This window comes from Grampus griseus (genome assembly GCF_964374135.1).
Source record: "Grampus griseus genome assembly, chromosome: 14".
In the NCBI taxonomy this organism is placed as follows: Eukaryota; Metazoa; Chordata; class Mammalia; order Artiodactyla; family Delphinidae; genus Grampus; species Grampus griseus.
The window spans coordinates 59195381-59219983 of NC_139008.1; the positions used below are offsets into that span (position 1 = coordinate 59195381).

General features: G+C 41.7%; 1 protein-coding gene across 1 annotated transcript in view; it reads left to right on the plus strand.

Moving 5' to 3' along the window:
- Window positions 1-24603, plus strand: part of DNAAF9 (dynein axonemal assembly factor 9) — a gene marked incomplete at its 5' end in the record, with an annotated part of 148332 nt that overhangs the window by 59033 nt on the left and 64696 nt on the right. Inside the window, 8 exons of the mRNA XM_082669478.1 lie at window positions 5398-5453; window positions 7703-7838; window positions 12940-13021; window positions 13988-14024; window positions 19939-20026; window positions 21171-21247; window positions 23204-23248; window positions 23616-23661. Of these exons, the coding sequence (XP_082525604.1) occupies window positions 5398-5453; window positions 7703-7838; window positions 12940-13021; window positions 13988-14024; window positions 19939-20026; window positions 21171-21247; window positions 23204-23248; window positions 23616-23661 (567 nt within the window). The remainder of the gene's footprint in view (window positions 1-5397; window positions 5454-7702; window positions 7839-12939; window positions 13022-13987; window positions 14025-19938; window positions 20027-21170; window positions 21248-23203; window positions 23249-23615; window positions 23662-24603) is intronic.

The window sequence follows — 24603 nt, forward strand, 5'->3', positions numbered from 1 at the left end:
CAGAATACAGCACTACCAATCTGAATTTGGCTATCATTTCCTTAAGATTTGTTGCATGCTATAAAGAAGTTTTTAACTCCCATGCCAACCCCTATATAAGAAGGTTTTTTTTTTTTCTGTGCCAGTTTCTCTACAAGAAAGATACTCATTTGTCAGAGGTGGTGCCCCTGTCAGCCAGGAATTCTGTTGGGCACCAGTTAATAAGCCTAGGAATAATTCTCCACATGTGAATAGCACACCTTTGTCAGTCGAACCTCTAGGTAATGCCAAGCTTTCTTTCTAGGCAGACAACAGTAGTGAAGTTACTAGGTTCAGGATAAGACCCACTTCATGAGTAAACTGAGGTATGTAAATCAAGAACTAAGGCACAGGGGCTTCCCTGGTGGTCCAGTGGTAAAGAATCCACCTTCCAATGCAGGGTACATGGGTTCGATTCTTGGTCAGGGAACTAAGATCCCACATGCCGTGGGACAGCTAAGCCCACTTACCACAACTACTGAGCTCGCACGCCTCAACTAGAGCCCGCGTGCTGCAAACTATAGAGCCCATGTGCTCTGGGGACTGCGCGCCACAACTAGAGAAGAGAAAACCTGCAGGCCACAACTGGAGAGAAGCCCGCGCACCACAGCAAAGAGCCCGCGCGCTGCAACAAAAGATCCTGCGTGCCTCAACGAACATCCCGCGTGCCACAACTAAGACCAGATGCAGCCAAAAATAAATAAAATAAATAAATAAATAAAGTAAGTAAGGCACAAAACTGGTTCCCAAACTATTCCCCAAAACTAGTCAACAGGAAGGATCAAAAGAGTGATCTTGAGCTTGCACTTGAGCTTACTTTGGGCTTGCACTGCCCGTCCTCAGTTCTGCTGTGTTCCACTGTGACCCAGGACAGGCCCTACTCCTGCCCTTTGGAACTGGAGTTGATCTTTGTTGCTGTGCATTTTACTTTTACATTATGTTATAAACCCCACAATATATTGGGGTTATCTTTGTTTAAACAGTTGTCTTTTGTGTCTTTTAAAAATCTTTAACAGTATTTTTTAAAGATTTAAATAATTCAAAAATCTTACATATCTGCCCATGTAGTTAAAATTTCTGGTGCTGTTCATTTCTTTGTGTAGACACAGATATCCATTTGGTATGATTTCCTTTGCCCCGAAGGATATCATTTAACATTTTTTGTACTGTGAATCTTCTGATGATTAATTCTTCCAGCTTTTGTATGTCTGAAAAAAAATTTTATTTCACTTTCGTTTTTTTCTAATTAATTATTTATTTATTTTTGGCTGCATTGAGTCTTTATTTGCTGTACGCAGGCTTTCTCTAGTTGTGGCAAGTGGGGGCTACTCTTCGTTGCACTGTGCAGGCTTCTTATTGCGGTGACTTCTCTTGTCACGGAGCATGGGCTCTAGGCACTTGGGCCTCAGTAGTTGTGGCTCACGGGCTGTAGAGCACAGGCTCAGTAGTTGTGGCACATGGACTTAGTTGCTCGGCGGCATGTGGGATCTTGCCGGACCAGGGGTTGAACCTGTGTCTCCTGCATTTGCAGGCAGATTCTTAACCACTATGCCACCAAGGAAATCCTTCACTTTCATTTTTGAAAGTATTTTTGCTGTGTATAGAATTCTAGGTTGACAGTTTTTTCCTTACAGTACCTGAAAGATGTTCAACTCTTTCTCACTTGCATTATTTCTGATGAAAAGTCATTGATCTTTATCTTTATTCTTCTGTACGTAACTTGTCATTTTTCCCTCTGGTAGCTTTTATGATTTTCTCTTTCATTACTGGTTTTGAGTAATTTGATTATGGTATGTCTCACTGTAATTTTGATCATATTTCCTATGCTTGGGTTTTGTTGAGCTTTTTGGATCTGGATTTTTAGTTTCATCAAGTTTGGAAAGTTTTTGGCCATTATTTTTTCTGTTCTCTTTTCCTTCAGAGACTCCAATTACTTCTATATATTAGGCCACTTGAAGTTGTCCCACCTCTCACTGATGCCCATTTCAGTTTTTTATTTTTTTTAATTCTTTTTTTCTTATTACTGATTCTAAGAGTAAAAAATATTCAAAAAGATATACTCAGTGAGGGCTTCCCTGGTGGCGCAGTGGTCGACAGTCTGCCTGCTGATGCAGGGGACACAGGTTCGTGCCCCAGTCCGGGAAGATCCCATATGCCGCGGAGTGGCTAGGCCCGTGAGCCATGGCCGCTGAGCCTGTGCGTCCGGAGCCTGTGCTCCACAACGGGAGAGGCTCCAACAGTGAGAGGCCCGCCTACCGCAAAAAAAAGATATACTCGGTGACGTGTCACTCCTGGGTTCTTACTACCATATTCTGATTCCCACTTTCTTCCCACCCTTTTTCCACCCATTCCATTACCAGTAGGTAACAAATCTCTTCAGTTTGTGGTTTATGTTTTCTGTCTCTTTTGCACAAATGATCAGATACATAGGTTATTTTCTTATATCCTTTCTTTCATTGAAGAGTAGCATACCATATGTAGTCATTTCCACTTTGCTCTTTTCACTTAACAGTGTATCCTGGAACTCTTTCTAGGTCAGTTCATTCTTTATTATAATTCATAATACAGTTGACCCTTGAACAACACAGGCTTGAACTACCTGGGTCCACTTGCATATTTTTCAGTAGTAAATACTACAGTACTACATGGTTCAGGATTGGTTGAATTCATGGATGCAGAGGAGCCGCGAATTCAGAGGGCCAACTATAAGTTATATGCAGAATAACCCCTGTCTTATGTATGTGTATTTAGGTTATTTTGCCGTTGCAAAGAGTGCCATAGTAAATAACTCTGTGCTTATGTATTTTCATATTGTTGGAGGTTTGTATACCTAGTAATGGGATTGCTGGGTCAAAAGGTAAGTGCATATGTAGTTGTGTTAGCTATTGCCAAATTTCCCTTCAGAAAGGTTGTCCTGATTTGCATTCCCACTAGCAACATATGAGAGTGCCTGTTTTACCACAGCCTCACCAATAGAATGTGTTGTCATACTTTTTAATTTTTGACAGTCTCATCGATGAGAAATGGTATCTTGGTATTATTTTAGTTTGTGTTTTTCTAATTATGACTAAGCTTGAACACTTTTTCATATGTTTGAAGGCCATTTTATATTTTATTTTCATGTCTTTTTCCCATTTTAATATTGGTACAATACTATTAACTGAGCTATAGAGCACAGGTTTTAGGTCTTTTGTTCCTTGTTTTTTACGAGTTCTTTATATATTTAGGCTATTACCTTTTTGTCTGTGATATATATTCCAAATATTTCTTCCTTATTTATCAATTGCTTTGTTTATGGTGGTTTTTTGCCATGCAAACTTTTTATCTTTATGTAAATGTATTAATATTTTCTTTTATTGCCTCTGGATTTTCAGTCATATACAGAAAGGCTTATAAATCTAAGGTTAAAGAGGAATTTACCCTTTTAGTACTTGTATGGTTTAATTTTTTTAATTTAGATCCGTAATTCACTTGGGATTTTTTGTGTATATGATGTGAGATATGGATATGTTGTGAGATATGGATCTAATTTTATCTTTTTTCCCCAAATCCAGTTAGAATCCTGACTATGCAGCTCACTAGCTCTGTGACCTGGGACAAGTTAATTAAATTAGCTAACTCATCTGTAAAGAGGGGATCATGATAGAATGAATTGCGTAGGTTGTTACTAGGATTACAGTTGACCCTTGAACAGCACTGGCATTAGGGACCCAGACCCTCCAGACCCTCCACACAGTCGACAATCTGCATTTAACTTATAGCCAGCCCTTTGTGTACACAACGCCTCCTTATACGCAGTCCTTCCATATTTGCGGTTCCTTGGCATCCGCGGTTCCACATCCACAGATTCAGCCAACTGCCTGTCATATATTACTGTGGTATTTACTATTTTAAAAGATCCACATATAAGTGGACCTGTGCAGTTAAAATGTGTTGTTCAAGGGTCAACTGTACTTGAGATAATACATTTAAATGCCTGTCACAGTTCACATGGTAAACCCTCAATAAACTTTAGCTGTTATTCCTTTAATATATAAAGAGTTTTTACAAATCAGTAAGACAAACTCCAAAACTCCAATTGATAAACATACAGAGGATGTAAATAAACAGTTAATTACCAAAGGGAAGTCCAAATGGCCATTGAACATATCTGAAATATTCTACTTCATTAAAAATCAAAGGGGTATAAAATAAAAACAACAACGAGGTACCATTTTTCGTTTGTCAACTTGACAAATATATTTTTAAAAGGACATTTATTGGACAGTGCTTACCCTGAGATAGGCACACTCAGATATTGTAAGTGGAAGTGTACATTGATCAGACTTTTTTGAAAAACAATTTGGCAATATAGTTTTGCCTTCTTACCCTATAATTTCATTTCCAGATTTGCCTTAAGGAAATAATCAGAGCTGTAGATAAAATTTATGAGAAGTTATTCATTACAGTATTATTTATGATATAAGAGTTAGTAGCAATATAAATTTCCAAGAATAAAGGACTATTTAATAAACTTTGGTACAATCTATATATATTCTATGAATATACCATAGAAGAAAGATTTGAAGAAAATGTACCAGAACGTTAATAGTTCTTAGAGATTGTAGGTGGTTTTTATTGTATTCTAAAATAAGCATATATTATTTATGTAATGGGGGGGGAAACAATCAGTATTATTTAAGGGGATTAGAATTGCCTTTTGAAGTTTTGAACTCTTGACAAAGACCCTGCATATCAGTGTTTGATTAGTGTTTAGCCTAGCACTATGCACATCAAAGCTGAGAAGTACTTCTGTGGTTTCCTGGGAAACTTCTGTCAGTACTTCTAAGTCCCTTGGATTCTCCCTCATTACTCATTTTAAATTAGTATACTAGAATTAATATATATTATAATTTATAGAATTAAAATAATTCTAATTATTGGAAATGTAGAAAAAAATTTAATAGAAGAAAAAGATTCCTATATGGTTAGTAACTTAGAACACAGATGGTGGTTTGTCCAATTTCCTTTCAGTAGTTAAAAACTGTAAAATTTGACAAGGATTTTTCTTTACCTTCCTTTTCCTTTCTTTTTCTTTTGCAGCCTTTTATCTTTTTTCTTTGCTAATTGTTGTTTGTTTGCTTTCTATCCCCAAAATTCATGTTGTTATCCACCACATATGTCCTCCCATGTTCTTATAACAATCTATAAACATGTATCTCTCCCTCTTTCTCTCTCTCTCTCTCTCTCTCTCTCTCTCACACACACACACACACACACACACACGCACGCACGCACGCACACACACACTATAAGCACACATACATGCATATATGATGGGTTTGTGATTGTTTTATAAAACTGTGATCTTAATATATATAATGTTGACTTCTTTTTTAGCCATTCAGAAGTTACTTTAGTCATGGAATGATTTCCAGTCATATAACTGAAAATAGGTAAGATTCTTGGGAAAGAAATTGAATGGTAATAGAGAAAATGGGGTTGACAAGGGGGTGGAAATGAGAGAGAATCTAAGTACAGAAGCTGGAGTCAGGAAAATATGGGTTGACTTTAGTCATCACAGAGTAAGAAATCCATACTCTATAAAATTGTCTGTTTCACTGCTTTTGTATTAAAGTTTTATGTTAAGGTGGCTTTTAAAACATTGTAACTTGCTAAAATCTAAAGAAAGGAATTTTTTATTCCATCAGTAACCCAGCAAAGCTAGAGGAAGCAGAGTGTCCAAGGGCTGGGCAGTGATCAACAGTGGCTTGTTGGGGAGTAAAAGGGATTGGGCATAAAGGTCCAGCCCCAGGAAGACATGGGAGCAATGAGGGTTGCTGCATTTGTTTTCTTGAAGTGTTTCCTTCAGTACCTCTTTTGCAATGATAATCAGGAGGGCCCAGCAGCGGATAGTTCCTCTGATGGATAAATGCGAGTAGATCTTTCCTTTCTTTTCTTCCCCAATTGCAGTCCAATCTGGTAATGAGACAGACTACCCTGGCTGGGACTCAGAGTCATCTTTTCCTGCACAGAGTCTCACTTAACTTGAATTAAGCATCAGAATAGAATCAGGGTCATTTTTACTTTTAACAGCCCCAGTTTGTCTGAAGCTTAAGGAAGTATGTTTAAGAACAATGAGAAGAAATACAAAGGATTTTCCACATGACATACTCTAAGGGCAATTTAAGGAAAGGGTATGGGATAAAGAAAGCTGTCTTAGTCTGTTTTAGCTCCTGTAACAAAAATACCATAGACTGGGTAGCTTATAAACAACAAACATTTATTTCTCCATTATAGTTCTGGAGACTGGGAAGTCCAGGATCATGGCACTGGCAGATTTGGTGTCTGGTGAGGGCCCACTTTCTCATGGATGGGTGTCATTTCACTCTAACCTCACATAGCAGGAGGGGCAAGGGGGATCTCTCTGGAACCTCTTTTATAAGAGTTTCTTTTATAATCTTGTTCATGAAGGCTCTATCCTTATGACCTAATCACCTCCCCAAATCCCTACCTCCTAATACCATCACTTTGGGGGTTAGGATTTTAACATGTTGAATTTTGGGAGAACACAACATTCAATCCATAGCAGAAACTATCTTTTTAAAATATCCTTTAGTCATTGACTATTTGTTGACAAATAGGTGTGACATACTAAGCAAGAGATACATGATTTAAAAATAAACCAGACACAGTCTCTTCCCTCATGGAGTGAATAGTGTGGTGGAGAAATAAGACGTTAATCAAGCAACCTCACAAAGAAATATGTAATTGCAAACTCTGATTGACGCCTTGAAGGAAAAAAGAACATGGTACTGTGAAGACCACACTGGAGAGCTGACCTCTGGGGGGAGATGAGATGTGAATGATGAGTAAAGATAATTAAGGGACAAAAGCAGTGGTCCTGAGATGAGAACGTAAGGAACATAAAAGAAATGTGTGTCGAGGAACATAAAAGAAGATGAGTTTGGCTGGAGTGTGGAAGTTGGGAGAGAGTGGTCTTATATGGAGCTAAAGAAGTTGGCCAGGCCAGACCATGTTAGTCTTTGTTGGCCATGTGAAAGATTTCAGCCCTTCTCCTGAAAATAAAGGCTTTGAATGTTTAAAAGATTATCTTCTCTGCAATGTGGAGAATGGATTATAGGAGGGCAGAGTGGAAGCAGAGTGGAAAGTAGGGAAACTCTGAGGAAGCATTGCAGCCAAGAGGAAAGAGGGAAGAGAGGGATGGGTGCAGGGACGGGTAGGTGTGGTGGTGAGAACATTTGCAACCCTACTTTCCTCCTTCCCTCCTAAAGCTACTTGGGAATGGTTAACAGCTCTATTGTTTGTCTACAGTGTGAGTATCACAACTGCTATCATTCATGAAAATGTATATTTCTATCAAAATGCTATTGTATAAAACTGGGATTTTGCTCCATCTCTGTATCGTGGACAGCAAACTTACAGAACTTTCTCCTTAAGCAGCAGGACAAGCTAAAAATATAAACATGGCTTGGGTTTAGGTATGTCCCTATGGGTCAGTAGGAGGAGTCAAAGATAATCTGGTATCTCTTCCCAACCAGCAGGGAGCATTAGGTGGACTGTACTAATCACCTTGCTCAAACCGCAGGATGACAGTCAGAGAAGCCCAAGAACTCACTCATTTGGAAGTTTCCCTAGCCAGTAATCTCTTCACTAATTACATGTTTTTGATTTGCCACTCTAGCCCTAATAGGCAGCCATTTGTTCTCTTTGGTAATCATTCCACACGAGAAAACCTGAATGCTGGCAACTTTAACTTCCCTTCTGAAGGGCACCTGGTACGCAGCACTGGTCCCAGCGGGAGCTTTGCCAAACACATGGTGAGTGGCTTGACTACCTGGTGCTTAATTGGTTTTATTATCAAATAGGGAGGAGGGGAGCTGGATAAATGGAACCTTTCCAACTAGTGTATTGATTTAACCTTGAACTTGAAGTTGTTTTGGTGTGAAAAGTGATTAAAAACTGACTGTGTATTTTTATATAAGTACTAGATATGATTTGAAAGTATCATATTTAATTTTTAAATATTGAAGGGTAAAGGTTAAAAAAATACTTTCACGAACCAAACTTTCAGTTATCCAAGTAGTATCAACAGTAGAATAAGAATTTTAAATTAACTTGAAAATAGACAGTCATTCCAAGCCTAAATTTGCTATGACTTGACTGTTACATTTCAAGTGTTAAAAGAGAACTATCATCTAGAAATCTATATCCAGTGACAACCTCCTTCAGTAATGAAGGGGTAATCAAGACATGCTCAGATGAAAGAAAACTAAGAGAATTTGTTGCCAGCAGACCTACCCTAAAAGAATGACTAAAGGAAGTTTGGTCAAAACAAAGAAGAAATGATAAAAAAATAAAAAAAAAAAAGAAGGAATCTTGGAACAATAAGGAGGACAAAAGAACACAATGATAAAACCAGTACATTTTTTTGTATACTTTAAAATAGTGAATTTTATCTCAAAAAAATTGCAAAAAAAGAAACCAACCCCAGTGCACACCCACATTGTGGATGACTTAGCCAATTTCTGTTTTTAGGTCTGTATGACTCCAAAGCCAAAGGGCTTTCAGTCATTAACTCAGTAATCATTATTGAGTGTCTACTATGTGCCAGTCACTGTGCTAGGTGCAAGGAAAATATAGTCATGGTCTTTGCCTCGAAGGATCTCACAGACTAGTAGAAGAGTCAGTGAGGATGGTGCTGTGAAATGTTTGGAGCAATAATTTAGCCATCCATTACACACCTTAGAATGGCTGAAACAGTGACAACACCAAATGTGGAGCAACAGAAACTCTCATTCATTACTGGTGAGAATGCAAAATGGTACAGCCACTTTGGAGGACAGTTTGGCAGTTTCTTGCAAAACTAAACATACTTTCAACATCAGTCATGCTCTTTGGTATTTACCCAAATGAGCTGAAAACTTAGGTCCACACAAAAACCTACATAAGGAATTTTTTCTTATAACATCACTTTTCATAATTGCCAAAACTTGGAAACTTGGAAGCAGCCAAGATGTCCTTCAGCAGGTGACTGGATAAATAAACTGTGTTACATCCATACAGTGGACTGTGTTTCAGTGATAAAAAGAGCTATCAAGCCACAAAAAGACGTGGAGGAACCTAAAATGCATATTGCTAAGTTAAAGAAGGCAATCTTTAATGGCTACATAGTATATGACTCCCACTATATGACATTCTGGAAAAGGTACAACAGTGGAGGCAGTAAAGGGAATTCCCTGGCGGTCCAGTGGTTAAGGATTCCACGCTCTCACTGCCACTGTCACTGCCGAGGGCCTGGGTTCAATCCCTGGTCGGGGGAACTAAGATCCTACAAGCCACGCAGTGCAGCCAAAAAAAAAAAAAAAAATGGAGACAGTAAAAAGATCAGTTGTTGCCTGGAGTTTGGGAGGAAGGGAGAATAGATGGATCTTAGTGGATTTTTAGGGAAGTGAAACGATTCTGTATGATATTGTCATGATGGGCACATGTCATTATACATTTGTCATAACCCATAGAATGTACAATACAAAGAGCGAACCCAAATGTAAACTATGGACTCTAGTTAATAATAATTTATCAATATTAGTTCATCAGTTGTAACAAATATAATATTACAAGACAAATAATAGGGGAAATTGTGGAGGCAGAGGGAAGGACAGGAGATAATGTGGGAACTCTCTGTGCTTTCGGATCAGTCTTTCTGTCAACCTAAAACTGCTCTAAAAAAAAATAGTCTATTACCAAAACAAAAATGTAGCAGGTTATTTATACAACTTTCTGTAATAATTGGGGTTCTTTATTTTACAAACATGAAAACCTAATGAAGTCAAGGAACTTACTGAGACCTGGTCCTGGGGTGGTAGGGGGCCTAGTTATGAACTTTCATCTTCATTCAGCTCTGTTTCAAGGTGACATACTTATCTTTTCCATTTCTGTGCCATTTGTGAATAATTTACAAATTAACAGGTGATATTAAATCTGAAAATCTAGATTATCTGAGCAATTTTACATTACACATGCAAATTCTGTTGTACCAATTTCCTTTTTAATGTAAATGTCAATAACATTTTTTTTCAAGTATAGTCGATTTACAATATTGTGTTAGTTTCCGGTGTATAGCACAGTGATTCAGTTATACATATATATGTGTGTGTGTGTGTGTATATATACACACACACACACACACACACACACACATATTCTTCAGATTCTTTTCCCTTATAGGTTATTACAAAATACTGAGTATAGTTCCCTGTGCTATACAGTAGGTCCTTGTTGGTTATCTATTTTATATATAGTAGTGTGTATATGTTAACCCCAGCCTCCTAATTTATCCCTCCCCTCACGCCCTTTTCCCTTTGATAACCATGAATTTGTTTTCTATGCCTGTGAGTCTCTTTCTGTTTTGGAAATAAGTTCATTTGTATCTTTTTTTTTTTTAGATTCCACATATAATATCATATGTATTTACCTTTTTCTCTCTCTGGTTTACTTCACTTAGTATGATCATCTCTAGGTCCACGCATGTTGCTGCAAATGGCATTATTTCATCCTTTTTTTGGCTGAGTAGTATTCCACTGTATATATATACCACATCTTCTTTATCCATTCATCTGTTGATGGACATTTAGGTTGTTCCATGTGTTAGCTACAGTAAATAGTGCTGCAGTGGACATTGGGGTGCATTGTATCTTTTCAAATTATGGTTTTCTCCAGTATGTGCCCAGGGGTGGGATTCCTGGATCACATGCTAGCTCTATTTTTAGTTTTTTGGGGAACCTCCATACTGTTCTCCATAGTGGCTGCACCAATTTACATTCCCACCAACAGTGTAGGAGGGTTCCCTTTTCTCCACACCCTCTCCAGTATTTATTATTTGTAGACTTTTTTTTTTGCGGTACGCAGGCCTCTCACTGATGTGGCCTCTCCCGTTGCGGAGCACAGGCACCGTACGCACAGGCCCAGCGGCCACGGCCCACGGGCCCAGCCGCTCCGCGGCACGCAGGATCCTCCCAGATCGGGGCACGAACCCGCGCCCCGTGCCCCAGCAGGCAGACTCTCAACCCCTGTGCCACCAGGGAAGCCCCTGTAGACTTTTTGATGATGCCATTCTGACCAGTGTGAGATGATACCTCATTGTAGTTTTGATTTACATTTCTCTAATAATTAGTGATGTTGAGCATCTTTTCATGTGCCCTTTGGCCATCTGTATGTCTTCTTTGAAGAAATGTCTATTTAGGTCTTCTGCCCATTTTTGGATTGTGTTGTTTGTTTTTTTGATATTGAGCTGTATGAGCTGTTTGTATATTTTGGAGATTAATCCCTTGTCAGTTGCATCTAAACATCAATAAATTTGATGTTTATATAGGCTTACATAAATTTGTGACCTCATCTAAGGAAGCAGGTTTGAAATACATGGCACCTTAAAAAAAAACCTTTAGTTAGGGAAAATTTAGAAATCCAAGGAACATGTTTTGAGGAAATAAGCCTATTAACCAACAATTAGAATTATATACATGATTTTTCATTTGGGATCATGGCAGTATTGATCATATTCACTATGGTATAGTTTAGATTAGTCAGAATTAAATTTTTATTTCAAATCTACAACTTGGATTACAGAAAAATGCCATATATTCTCTTGTGACTTCCTTAATGGAGTAAAATAGAAGGAATGAATATTTGTGTCATATTTAGCTGTTTTTAAGATACTGTGCTAGGCTTCCCTAATGGCACAGTGCTTGAGAGTCTGCCTGACAATGCAGGGGACACGGGTTTGAGCCCTGGTCCAGGAAGATCCCACATGCCACGGAGCAACTAAGCCCATGCGCCACAACTACTGAGCCTGTGCTCTAGAGCCCGTGAGCCACAACTACTGAAGCCTGCACACGTAAAGCCAGTGCTGTGCAACAAGAGAAGCCACCGCAATGAGAAACCTGCACACCTCACGAAGAGTAGCCCCCGCTCACCGCAACTAGAGAAAGCCCTCGCGCAGCAACAAAGACCCAATGCAACCATAAATTAATTAATTAATTAATTAAAAAAAAATAAGATACTGTGGTAATTTCCTTTCCTCTATTTCTTGTGGTAGCATTTTTGCATTTTGTACCTACTATCCTAGGAACCCTGATGAGATTGTTGGATTTTCAAAAAAGAAAAGGACATCCATTTCCATCTGTATAAATGAACAACTAAGCAGGGAAGAAAAATAAGAATTTAAAAATCTAGAGAACTTATTTTCTCTTCTGGATGGCCTGTGTACAGAGATAAAATACAAGTGAAGGTGGGAACCTGGGTATCACCTCCTTTCCTGAATTTGTAGCTGCCTTCCCATATATGCATATCATGTCAGCCAAGGTCCAAACTGTGAAAGTTCTGCACTAAACATTAATGACAGTCAAAACCCAAGCACATTTTGTCTTCTTTTCTTTCTAAGTTGTTAATTCTTTAGCATCCTGGGCTGACCCAACAGCAGCCTCACAATGTAGCCAAAGTTATAAAACACACACAAGATACCTTTGGAAAAACAACAATTAAAGGTGACCTTTTGGGCTTCCCTGGTAGCGCAGTGGTTGAGAGTCCCCCCACTGATGCAGGGGACATGGGTTCGTGCCCCGGTCCGGGAGGGTCCCACATGCCGCAGAGCGGCTGGGCCCGTGAGCCATGGCTGCCGAGCCTGCGCGTCCGGAGGCTGTGCTCCACAACGGGAGAGGCCACAACAGTGAGAGGCCCGCGTACCACAAAAAAAAAAAAAAAAAAAAAAAGGTGACCTTTTCCCCTATGCGTTTAAAAAATAATAAATCAGCTGTTGGTAAAATAAAATGGATTTCTATTAACTATACACTTTTTGTTTCTCTAACAGTACACACTTAAGTCCCTGCTCCTTTTTTACTTTTTTTTTTTTTTTCTGATATCCAGGTAGTACAGTGTGTTTCACCAAAGGGACCCCTTGCTTGTTCAAGAACATACTTTTTTGGAGCTACTCATGTTCCTTACTTGGGTAAGTCCATATAAGTTGTCATCTCATCAACTTATCTAACGAAAAGTTTCTCCCATGAACTAGAAGTGGACTTGAGATTTACTACTTTCCTCAGAAACTCATTTTGTAGCCTGTAATTCCTTGTTGATGTGCCTAACACATTTCTCACAATGTATTTCAGGAGGAATAATTATCAGCTCAATATATATTAGGTCCAATCATGTGTGAGACCAAGTGCTTGGTATCAGAGGGAAGGCAAAGATGCGTCAGCTGTAGTTAGAGATAGCAGGAGGAGATATGGGCTGCAATGGGAGTTTGGATGACTCAGCCAGGTGCCTGTTGTTCTAGTGAGGAAGGTGAGGAAGAGCCATGGTAGAAGGGTACCCATAAGCTGGGAACATTGACAGGAGCAAGTGCTCTATGCTGAGGAGCCATTCAGGAAGGCTAGGCTGACTGAGGCTATCCTCTTTGCTGGGGTAACCAGAAGCTGCAGACATCCAAAGAGACAGAGAGAAGAACTCTTGAATGAATGAGGGTCCCAGCACTGTTCCACAGAGGAGAGTACATCAGAAACCAGGTTTTCTCCTGAGCATTGTTATATAAGCCAGGAAACTCTGAAAGAAGCATGACTTGGGTTGGATAATTAAGGAGGTGAAGAAAGAGGCAGAACTGAGCCTGCTTACTTATACCTCCTAATTTAAAAATTTAAAAATAAAAGCAAAAACATTCCAGAGATGAAGATTCTACATGTCTTCTCTGGTGTTTAGTGGTGATGCTGATTGGTTGTCAAGGTCAGTGTCAGGGATGATGGTCTGGGAGGATACTGGCAGAAACTAGGTTTCACTGTTGTTTGTGCTTGCACAGTATTTAACTCAAAAGAAAAAAAGTTCTTGACATCTTCAAATTAAGAAATTCTAGCCTCCTTGTGAAAGTGTTTGCATCTCCTGTAATCTTGTCACATTCTTAATACATGGTCCTCTTTCACAGGAGATGACAACAAGCTGCCCAAGAAAACTGAACAAATGTAAGTCTTCATTTCTATTACATTTTTTTCTTTCTCACATTGAGTTACTCAGATGTTGAGATTGTCCCATTTACCTCCTTTTGAGATCAGCATTGGGTAGGACATTTGGCTTAAGAGGTGAGCAGAGGGACGTTCCTGGTGGCCCAGTGGTTAAGAATCCACCTTCCAATGCAGAGGACGTGGGTTCTATCCCTGGTTGTGGAACTAAGATCCCCACATGCTGCAGGGCAAATAAGCCCGCACCCCAACTACCGAGGCTGTGCTCTCTGGAGTCCACGTTGCTGCACCTAAGACCCAATGCAGCCAAATAAGTAAATAAATAAATAAATAAGTAAAATAAGTAAGTAAAGTAGAGCTGTGTAGTCTCCCAGAATGTCCCAGCCCCTGTCTTTCATCTTGAAGTCTAGGCTAGAGACACTGCCAGGTTTGCCATCTGCTCCTCTCTCCAGACTCAGAGACTTCCTGCCTGCACACCCATGCATTTAAGTGGCATAACGCTTCTTAATATATTTTCTATATAGTGCATTTTTTAATAGGGCTTTCCAAAAAATAAAACATCCTGAAACCCATTGGTAGAACCTGTGTGAAACCACATCTGGTCTGAGAGGTGTTTCCTCTGAATTTGACACTGAGACTTATGGAAGAGAGCTAGGATCTCAACTCAGGCCATGCAACTCTCTAGAAAGGGCCTAGTGTTGACTTCTCTCCCGCCCCCCGCCCCCCAGTATAGCAGGAAACCAAAGACAAGAAGTAAACTCATTAATGCTTGTCTGCTTGGGCTACCGTAAAAAATTACCACAGACTGTGTGGCTTAAACAACAGAATTTATTTTCTCACAATTCTGGGGACTAGAAGTCCAAGATCTAGGTACTAGCAGAGTTGGTTTCTGGTGAGGCTTCTCTCCTTGAGTTGCAGACCACCACCTTCTTAGTGTTGTGCTTACATGGAGAGAGAGAAAGATCTCTGGTGCCTTTTCCTTTTTTTTAAAAAAAAAAAATATTTATTTATATTTTAGCTGCATTGGCACATGGGATCTTTCGTTGAGGTGCACGGGCTTCTCTCTAGTTGTGGCATGTGGGCTTCTCTCTCTCTAGTTGTGGCACACGGGCTCTCTGATTGTGGCACGTGGGCTTAGTTGCCCCATGGCATGTGGGATTTTAGTTCCCCGACCAGGGATAGAACCCATGTCCCCTGCATTGCAAGACGGATTCTTAACCACTGGACCACCAGGGAAGTCCCTGGCATCTCTTCCTTTTATAAGGATACCAATCCTATGGATTAGGAGCCCACACTTTATGACCTCCTTTAACTTTAATTACCTTTTAAAGGCCGGGCCCTATCTCCACATATAGTCACATTGGGGATTACAGGTTCCATATGAATTTTGGGAGGATGTAATCAGTCCATAATAATGCAGGAATTTCTGAATTCCATAAAGGGATTTTCTTTCAGAATTATGAAGGTAATAGAGTTCTGTTATTACCTAATTAAATATCCTAGCATAAACTAGTTAGGTCTGTGCTTCCCAAAGGCTAACAGTGACAGGCCACAGAGAATCATTTAAGGATCTTTTTTAAAAGATACATTTCCCAGGCTATAGTAGTTCTCAGAACTACTGAATCAGAATCTCTAGGGTAGAACCCATAAGGCTCTGTTGGAAAAATATAAAGTAATATAATCACACTTGAAAATTTGAGAAATGAGGGGAAAAAAATAAGATTAACCATAATTCCTCTTCTTAGACACGACCCGTTAGTATCTCTTTTTTTTAATACATTGATTGATTGATTGCTGCGTTGGGTCTTTGTTGCTGCGCACGGGCTTTCTTTCGTTGCGGTGAGCGGGAGCTACTCCTCATTGCAGTGGGCAATCTCATTTGAGCGGGCTTCAATGAGTGGGCTTCTCATTGCGATGGCTTCTCTTGTTGCAGAGCATGGGCTCTAGGCACGCAGGCTTCAGTAGTTGTGGCACATGGGCTTAGTTGCTCCATGGCATGTGGGACCTTCTTGGACCAGGGCTCAAACCCGTGTCCCCTGCGGACCAGGGTTTAAACCTGTGTCCCCTGCATTGGCAGGTGGATTCTTAACCACTGCACCACCAGGGAAGCCCCACACATTAGTATCTTAATGTGTATCTTTTTGTTGTTTTTTTTTTAATTATACATGTAGGTTTTGTGTAGCTGTAATTGTAGTGTGCATACAATTTTTGTGTGTGGGTTTTCTTTACGTTAGCAGCAAGTCAACCACATTCTCACGTGTTGGTGGATATGTATAGTCTTACTTTGCACTTGTTTGTGTTTCCATGCCAGCTGTGCTTAGCCATTGCCCTGGACCCTCATTCTAGACCCGCAGACATTTTGCTTAAACCAAAGTCACTGGTGCTCTACTTCAGGGACTGGTGTTGAGAGGTGCTTGGGCCCACATCAGGAGACTTGTTTAAGTCACAGGGCTGGTGGAATTGGGGCCTAATGGAGTCTACTGAAGGCAACAGCAGCACCATCCATGCATAGAGCAGGCCCTTCCCTAATCATGGGTCTCAGGCCTCCTGTCCAGGCCTTTCTATGAGTCAGAAGCCAGATAGCTTTGTACTGAACTCATGCCTTGAGGGTCTGTATAGGACAAGGCCAAGCAGGGGGTTGGCCTGAACCAGTGTTGGTACTGAGTGATGTTTGAATTAAGCTGGGTGAGGGAGGGAGTAAGGATATCTTTATATGTCTTTGGCCTCTATAAATCTTTGCCCTTAGTGTTGAGATGTGGAGGATTCTTGTCATACCTGGAAGTGGCCAAGCTGTTTGGCAGTGTCCCTAACGGGCACTTACCTACCTACCAGGACATACCCCTCTGCCATGGCCTGGTCAACAATCTTCAGGATATGTTGAACCTTGGAGCTGTCATTTTGTTATGTGTTGTTTCTCTTTTTCTTCTACCTTATTCAAATCTCTTACCTGCAATGCAGAGGTGTGGTGTGAGAGCCAAGGAGGAAATTGAAGGTGTTGGCAGTGTGATGTGGCACAATGGAAAGGCACCAGGCTGAGAGCAGACCTGAGTTCCTCTACAGGCCCTACTTGTTTCTTCTGTAAGATGAGAGTGTTAGACCAGATCATTTCTGTGTTCTTCCTGCTATCAAACTGTTGACGAGTCCAAGCTCGCTCTGCTCGCCACACAACAGGCCAATAAATCGGGAGACGAGGTGTTGAGGCAAGGAGTAGAGACTTTATTCGGCAGACCAAGAAGGTGGCCAAATAACCGTCTTACCGGGGTTTGGATGCCAGTTTCTTTTATAGAATCAGAGAGGGAGAGGTGGTGAAGCAGTAAAGTAAAAAGGCCGTTTGTCTTGCAGAATATCTCCTGCACTGGGAAGGGGTTGTGTTAATTTCTTCTTTTCTGCAGCCATTCACAGGTGGGCAGGGTCAGGATGTCTCTCTGTGAGCTGAACAAAGGCCTTTTAGTTTAACAGTCAGGCAGAGGGTCAGGGTTCCCTGTGGCAGGCCCTTGTGTATGCTTACAGCTATAGATAGTGATTATAATAATAACAAAAGCAATGAAAAGCAAAGGTTAAAGTAAAAGAAACAGAACCAACGTGGAGTCAGAATTTGCTCTTCCCTGTTACAAAACTCCTTTCGCCTTTCTTTACCTGTTACAAGATTCTCAGGCTTAAAAATAAACATATTCTTAGATAAGGCAGTTACTTGCCAAACCCCTCCCTTGCCTTTGAGGCCTTGTGGATGAGCCCCTTCTCTCTGTAATTTTCCTAATAAGACCCTGGGTCTCCTTCCCCTAAGGCAATGGTTCTCAACCGAGGGCAGTTCTACCACATTACTCCCACCAGTCCCTCCCCAACCCCCCCATCCCCAGGGATGTTTGGCAGTGTCTGGAGACATTTTTGCTTGTCACAACTGAGGTTACTACTGAGAGGCCAGGAATGCTTCTCAACATCCTATAATGCACAGGGAAGACCTCTCAACAAAGAATTAGCTGGCCCAAAATGCAGAGATTGAGAAACCCTGCCCAAAAGGGAACCAGACTTGGATTTTCTAGGAATCTTCATGGCATTCCCTGTCTGGCAAAGAAAAAAACCTTCCTTTTTAAATAAATTTATTTATTATTTATTTTTGGCTGTGTTGGGTCTTCATTGCTGCTCACTGGCTTTCTATAGTTGCGGCGATAAGGGGCTACTCTTCGCTGTGGTGTGTGGGCTTCTCATTGTGGTGGCTTCTCTTGTTGCCGAGCACGAGCTCTAGGCAGTCAGGCTTCAGTAGTTGTGGCACGCAGGCTCAGTAGTTGTGGCACGCGGGCTCAGTAGTTGTGGCTCACAGGCTCAGTAGTTGTGGCTCACAGGCTCTAGAGTGCAGCATCAGTAGTTGTGGCCCACGGGCTTAGTTGCTCCGCGGCATGTGGGATCTTCCCGGACCAGGGCTCGAACCCGTGTCCCCTGCATTGGCAGGCGGATTCTTAACCACTGCGCCACTAGGGAAGTCCCAAGAAAAAAACCTTATAATGTCTTTGGGAAGTGTGAAGTCAGATAGGAAGCACAAAGTTGGGCAGGAGCAGGGGATGCTTCCCCTCAAAAGCATACTCTATTCTGTAGATCAGGTGAGCTATTTAGAAAGTGGTCTCCGGCTATTAATTTGCATTTAGAGACTGTCATACAGAGTGAAGTAACTCAGAGAAAAGCAAATATATATTAACACGTGTATGTGGAATCTAGAAAAATGGTACAGATGAACCCGTTTGCAAGGCAGAAAAAGAGACACAGACATAGAGAACAAACATATGGACATGAAGGCGGGGGTGGGGAAAGGTGGGGGATGAACTGGATGATTGGGATTGACATATATACACTAATATGTATAAAACAGATAACTAGGGCTTCCCTGGTGGCGCAGTGGTTAAGAATCTGCCTGCCAGTGCAGGGGACACGGGTTCAAGCCCTGGTCCAGGAAGATCCCACATGCCGCAGAGCAGCTAAGCCCATGTGCCACAACTATTGAGCCTGTGCTCTAGAGCCCATGAGCCACAACTACTGAGCTTGCGAGCCACAACTGATGAGCCCATGTGCCACAACTACTGAAGCCTGCCCACCTAGAGCCCGTGCTCTGCAACAAGAGAAGCCACCACAATGAGAAGCCCGCACACTGCAGCGAAGAGTAGCCCCCACTCGCCGCAACTAGAGAAAGCCCGTGTGCAGCAACAAAGGCCCAACACAGTCAAAAATAAATAAATAAAATTAAAACAAAACAAAACAAAACAGGTAACTAATGAGAACCTGCTGTATAGCACAGGGAAGTCTACTCAGTGCTCTGTGGTGACCTAAATGGGAAGGAAATCCAAAAAAGAGGGGATATATGTATATGTATAGCTGATTCACTTCACTGTACAGCAGAAACTAACAGAACATTGTAAAGCAACTATACCCCAATTTAAAAAAAAATTTTTTTCATTTAAGTGGAGCGAGTCTTCTCTTCAATTGGATAATCTCTTTTGCCCCCTGAGGGGTCCCACCCTGAGGTTCCAGTAGCAGCCAGCCCTTAGCAGGCCTGGGGAGGAGACGACTTGAAGGTGTGCTGTGGTTGGTTCCTGGAAAAGCAGCAAGTCTGTGTCATGATAACTTTCGGGTCCTCGTAGAGGGTCAGGGAGTCTACATGTAGTTTTCTTCTGTTGGATCACAAACAGGGAAGGTTGGTCTTTTGAGCAGAATTAAGAAAAGGTGGTTCTTATCATGGTTTAACAAGAGCAAAGTAAAAATTGGAACGGGGCATATAGCTTTTAAAAGGTCTAGAAATCAACAAGTTCTGTTATTATACTTTTCTCATTCTGTTTAAAAATCTGTTTCTTAGAGAATGTCATTTATGTGCACGCAGCTTTTGATGAAACCTTGTGATGCTGTAGTTAACCCTTATTTTTTGTTTTTAAAGTAGGCTCTTGTCACAGGTATATGCTGCTGTTATTGAGGCTGTTTTGGCTGCCATTGCATGTTATGCTAAAACTTCCAGTCTAACAAAGGTAATTTAAATACCGCATTTCTTTTTCCTTAGTAGTTATTTTAATGTGAAACTTTTTATCGATCCGTTTTTAATTTGGACACCTTATAGTACTTAATTTTGTGTGTGAACTTGGGCACCAAAGAGTTGCCTTTAGTGTGCTGAGCTTGTCTTATGAATGACAGCTAATCAGCACTTCTTTGTAGATATCTGGTTGTGTTAAAAAAAAATCATTCTGTAGTATATTGTTTTACTTAGCAGTTTTTTAAAAGTCTTTCAAAAGTTAAAAAATAAAGAAAAATATAGATTGTTCTGTGAATTTTAATAAAGTTAGATAAGTTGATTTTGAGCTACATAGTTTTATTTCCTATAATTCTGTGTTTTAAAAAATTAACTAAAGATTAGAAATTCTAACTTGTCTTTCCTAGACAGGCACATGTGTTCCCTTTCTCTTACCGTTTACTTCCTTGCTGTTTTGTGGTTAACCTGCTGTGCTGAGTTGGATTCTATATCTGACCCAGTGACAGATGAGAACGAGTTGGCTTGATGCCTCCCAGTGCCAATAGGACCTTTCCTGAAGCAAACCATTTGACATTGGAAAGGTTGTGTTGTAGATATCAAAGAGACTATCGCCTAGTCACCAGTTCCTTGTCACCAGTTCCTTGCCATCTTCCCTCCTCACTGAACTTGATTCCCCCTGTACTTGGGATTTCTCAGCCCTTTAGCTGAAAGCTTATGCAAAACAGTAGGTTATTCTTCAGTATCAGTTCTGCACCTTTGTTTTTTAACTGATTTTTTATAACTTTAGTTATTTGAATGTGCTTAGCATCTGGGCAGAAACACTGAGGGCAGTGATATCTTGAGGGGAGGAGAAAGCGCTTTTCCAGGCCTCACAATGGCACCGTCCCAGCTGGTTACAGGTCACCAGATCAGGTTCCAGTGCCCACCTGCCTGAATGAAGTGTTTTCATGTGAACCCAGACCAAAGAAAGCAGGCTCCTGTTTCCCCTAACAAGATGTTTTCACTTTAATCTATTGATGTATACAAAGTAGTCACTTAGAGGGGATGGGAAGTGTTCTCCTGGCCATATGTGAGAAGGGCCCTTCTAAGTGTATTCTTTCCTGCTGTGAAAGCTAATTGTCTCTGTTTTGTTACTGATTTTACAGGCCAAGGAGGTAGCTGAGCAGACCTTTGGATCTGGGTTAAATTCCTTTGAGTTGATGCAGTTTAAGGCAGCCCTACAGTAAGCAATAACTGATATTGTCTATAAAAGCTTTTCTTTAATGTTTGTGTTTTAAAAACCCTTTTCTCCTTTGTATTTGATATTCTGTCTCCCCTTTGAGAAATGTTCCAGTAAATCAATAAGATATGTGAAGGAGAGTCATTCATGATCAGGGTTTTATTTGAGAGGCCAAGGAGCCAAGGATGGAGGAACTGTTTGAGAGTCAGACACACTGCCTGAGGCTGGAATGGGAAGCAGATCAGTATTAGAACTGACAGACCTGGGTTCAGAGGTTAGAAAGATGAAGCTGGGGACATGAGTGGTGAGGTTTGTTAGGATTAGGGGCCCTGGGCACATGAAGATGGTCACTGCTTAGAAGAGAGTTGCCCTGAGCCTCATCTGCCTCTCAGATGGTAGAAACCCCTGAGCCTGGCCATGTCTCAGGGTCTAGAAGGTCTGGGAATTTGGCTTCCTGGCAGTCTTCCCATCACACATGTCCTGGCATATCACAGTGGATCTCTGTGTAGTCTTTGTCCATAGCTAAACCTTCTTGAACCCAGTCCACTCAAGCTTCTGTCCCATATGAGGACAACTTGGTGTACTTTTTTGTGAAGGAGACAAAAGACACCAATATCAGAGAGTTTCTTTAAGGACACTTCTGGGATGTGCCCTGTGGTACCTCAGTTCCATACCCCACATTTTCTTACATCTGCAGCCCTGGGTAGTGAGAAGGAACATTTGGAAAACTAAGTTAGTTAATGATCTAACAAGAAGAATTCTATTGCTATAGCTCCAGGAGTGTAGGAAAGAACCAGAACTCTTTGGTGCAAAGCTGTAGGCTTGCTTCAGGTTTCTTTTCCTTTCTTCTGGGTCTTCTGAATCTTGTAGCTCTGACCACGAGAGGGGAGGGCTAGAGGAAATTTGGTCCCTTAAGGCTGTGTGCTGACCTGAACTGTCTGTTCCTGGCAGACCTGAGTTTAAGGAATCTTCTTTGCTTTCCAGCTGTGTGACCTTGGGCAAGATAGGGAGCTCTCTGTGCATCTGTTTCATCATCTTCCTGCCCTGTAGAGTGATTGGGCAAGTGAATGGGAGCTGCTGTCTCAGTGGGTTCTCCTCTCTTATCATCGGCATTGCTGACAAAGTCATTCCATTCCTCCTGTCCTCGGGGCCTTGCCTAGCCCACTCTGCCTTTCTAGGGCAGGCCACACTCTCAATCCCATGGCCTCCTGTGCATGGGGTGTACCACCCTGGCTGGAGGAAAGAACAAGGAGAGAATACATTCCAGGCAATAGGAGGAGAGTCTTCCAGGGCCAGCCCTCCACCCAAGAGCCCCACTTCCTTCTCTTCACATGGTCACTTCCCTCAAACTGCACCAAATTAGCAAATCTTCTCCCAAGAGGGACACGGGAAGTTAGCATATGACTGACTAGTACTTGTTAAGGCAAAAAAATTAAATTTAATTCAATTTAGAAACTTTCTTTTACAAAAAGAGTTGATGCCAAAAGGGTTTTCTGGTTATTCCTCAGTTCTGAAGGCCTGACCATGCCCATTATTACATAGCAGTTGACTGTGGGTAGCAGTCTGACTCCGAGCAGGGCTGGCAGCTTGACTTCAAAGGTGGTGAAGAGGAGGAGGAGCAGGAGAATATGTCAAGCTGTGGGCCAGAGGCCTGGGGCAAGTAGAGGTTTACTCTCAATCTGCCATGGATGGCAATCACATAGTTCTCTCCTGCTCTGTCCAAGAGTCAAGATAGCCCTGAGAATCTGCACAGAGGCAGGGCCGTGACTGGAGTCAGACACTGACCCCATGTTTGCTGATGGCATGATACCCTAAGGCAGGTAAGGACGACACACACCTCACTGGTGGCTGTGAGAGCCCAGCACAGGTGCATTGCAGTGGCAGGTGTCTGGGGAGGATGCCAACACAGTGGTCACAAAAGCAGACTGACTTTTGTTTTATTTTGTTTTGGGTCTACAGCTCCAAGATGGCTTTTCATATACATGCTGTGAATAATCAGGGAAGGTAAGTATATGTTTATGGTGTCTCCTCACTGGGGGCAAGTTTTAGGAGCAAAATGAAGAGCAACTACCTTGTAACTGCTGGCATGGATGATCTTTTCACCCTTCTACACCTGGCAGTGGCATCACTCCAGGGCTGGGCTTGGAGGTGGCTGTGCTCAGCTGAGGCCCTTTGCCCTGAATGCTTTCCACTGAAAGACTAGGGTGGGTTGGGGGCTGAACCTAGTTCCCTCCAAGTGGAATTCTGCATACATGCAACCCAGTGTTTTGAAAATCCCTGAGAGAGATCTGAGTGTGAGTTGCTTCCAAGTTGAAAAAAAGAGAACACTGTAAATTTAATATATGTCTCTCCCATCAATTTCCTCTTGTAGAATTGTGCCTCTGGACAGTGAAGATAGCTTATACTTTGTGAAGACGGTAAGCAGAGCTGTTACAGGTCAGCTGGCAGGGAATGGCCTGTAGAGGACCATCTACAAGGGGTGAGGTAGGAGTGGGTGGGAGTCTTAGGCAGCCCACCCCTTACCTGAGAAAACTAGTCTACTTTCAGGACTGTTCCAGCTGCAGTGGTGGTGAGCCTGTGCTTTCTGAGGGTGTCCAGCAGCTGTACAAGGCTTACCACATCCACACTCCCATGTCTAGGTGCCCCTTGGGTGCAGAGTCTTAGCTGGGGAAGGGGGGGGTGAGGGTGTGGGGGTGGTAGACACCTCTTCCTGAGATTAGGAAGGCTTCCTCCAAGTGGCTGAGGTTTCTCTGACCTCACATGGAAATGGGAGCTGATGACAAGCCTACCTCAACACGGACCAAGTTTTCAGTGGCTTCTCTGTGTTCCAAGGCCTGTGTTGATGCCCTTTTTTTAAAAATAATTAATTAAGTAATTTATTTATTTATGGCTGCATTGGGTCTTCGTTGCTGCCCGCGAGCTTTCTCTAGTTGGGGCGAGCGAGGGCTGCTCTTCGTTGCGGTGCACGGGCTTCTCATTGCGGTGGCTTCTCTTGTTGTGGAGCACAGGCTCTAGGCACGCTGGCTTCAGTAGTTGTGGCGCGTGGGCTCAATAGTTGTGGCTTGTGGGCTCTAGAGCATAGACTCAGTAGTTACACGGGCTTAGTTGCTCCGCAGCATGTGAGATCTTCCTGGACCAGGGCTTGAACCCGTGTCCCCTGCATTGGCAGGCAGATTCTTAACCACTGCCCCACCAGGGGAAGTCCTTATGCCCTTATTTAACAGGCGCTTATGAAAATAAAAACAAACTAACGTTAAAAAAAAAAAAAACTGGGCCTGAGGCTCCTATGAAGTGGGGTAGTGAGAACAGAGCTTTCTGACCTATGTGCTGAAGGCAGAACTAATGGGCCAAGGGAATGG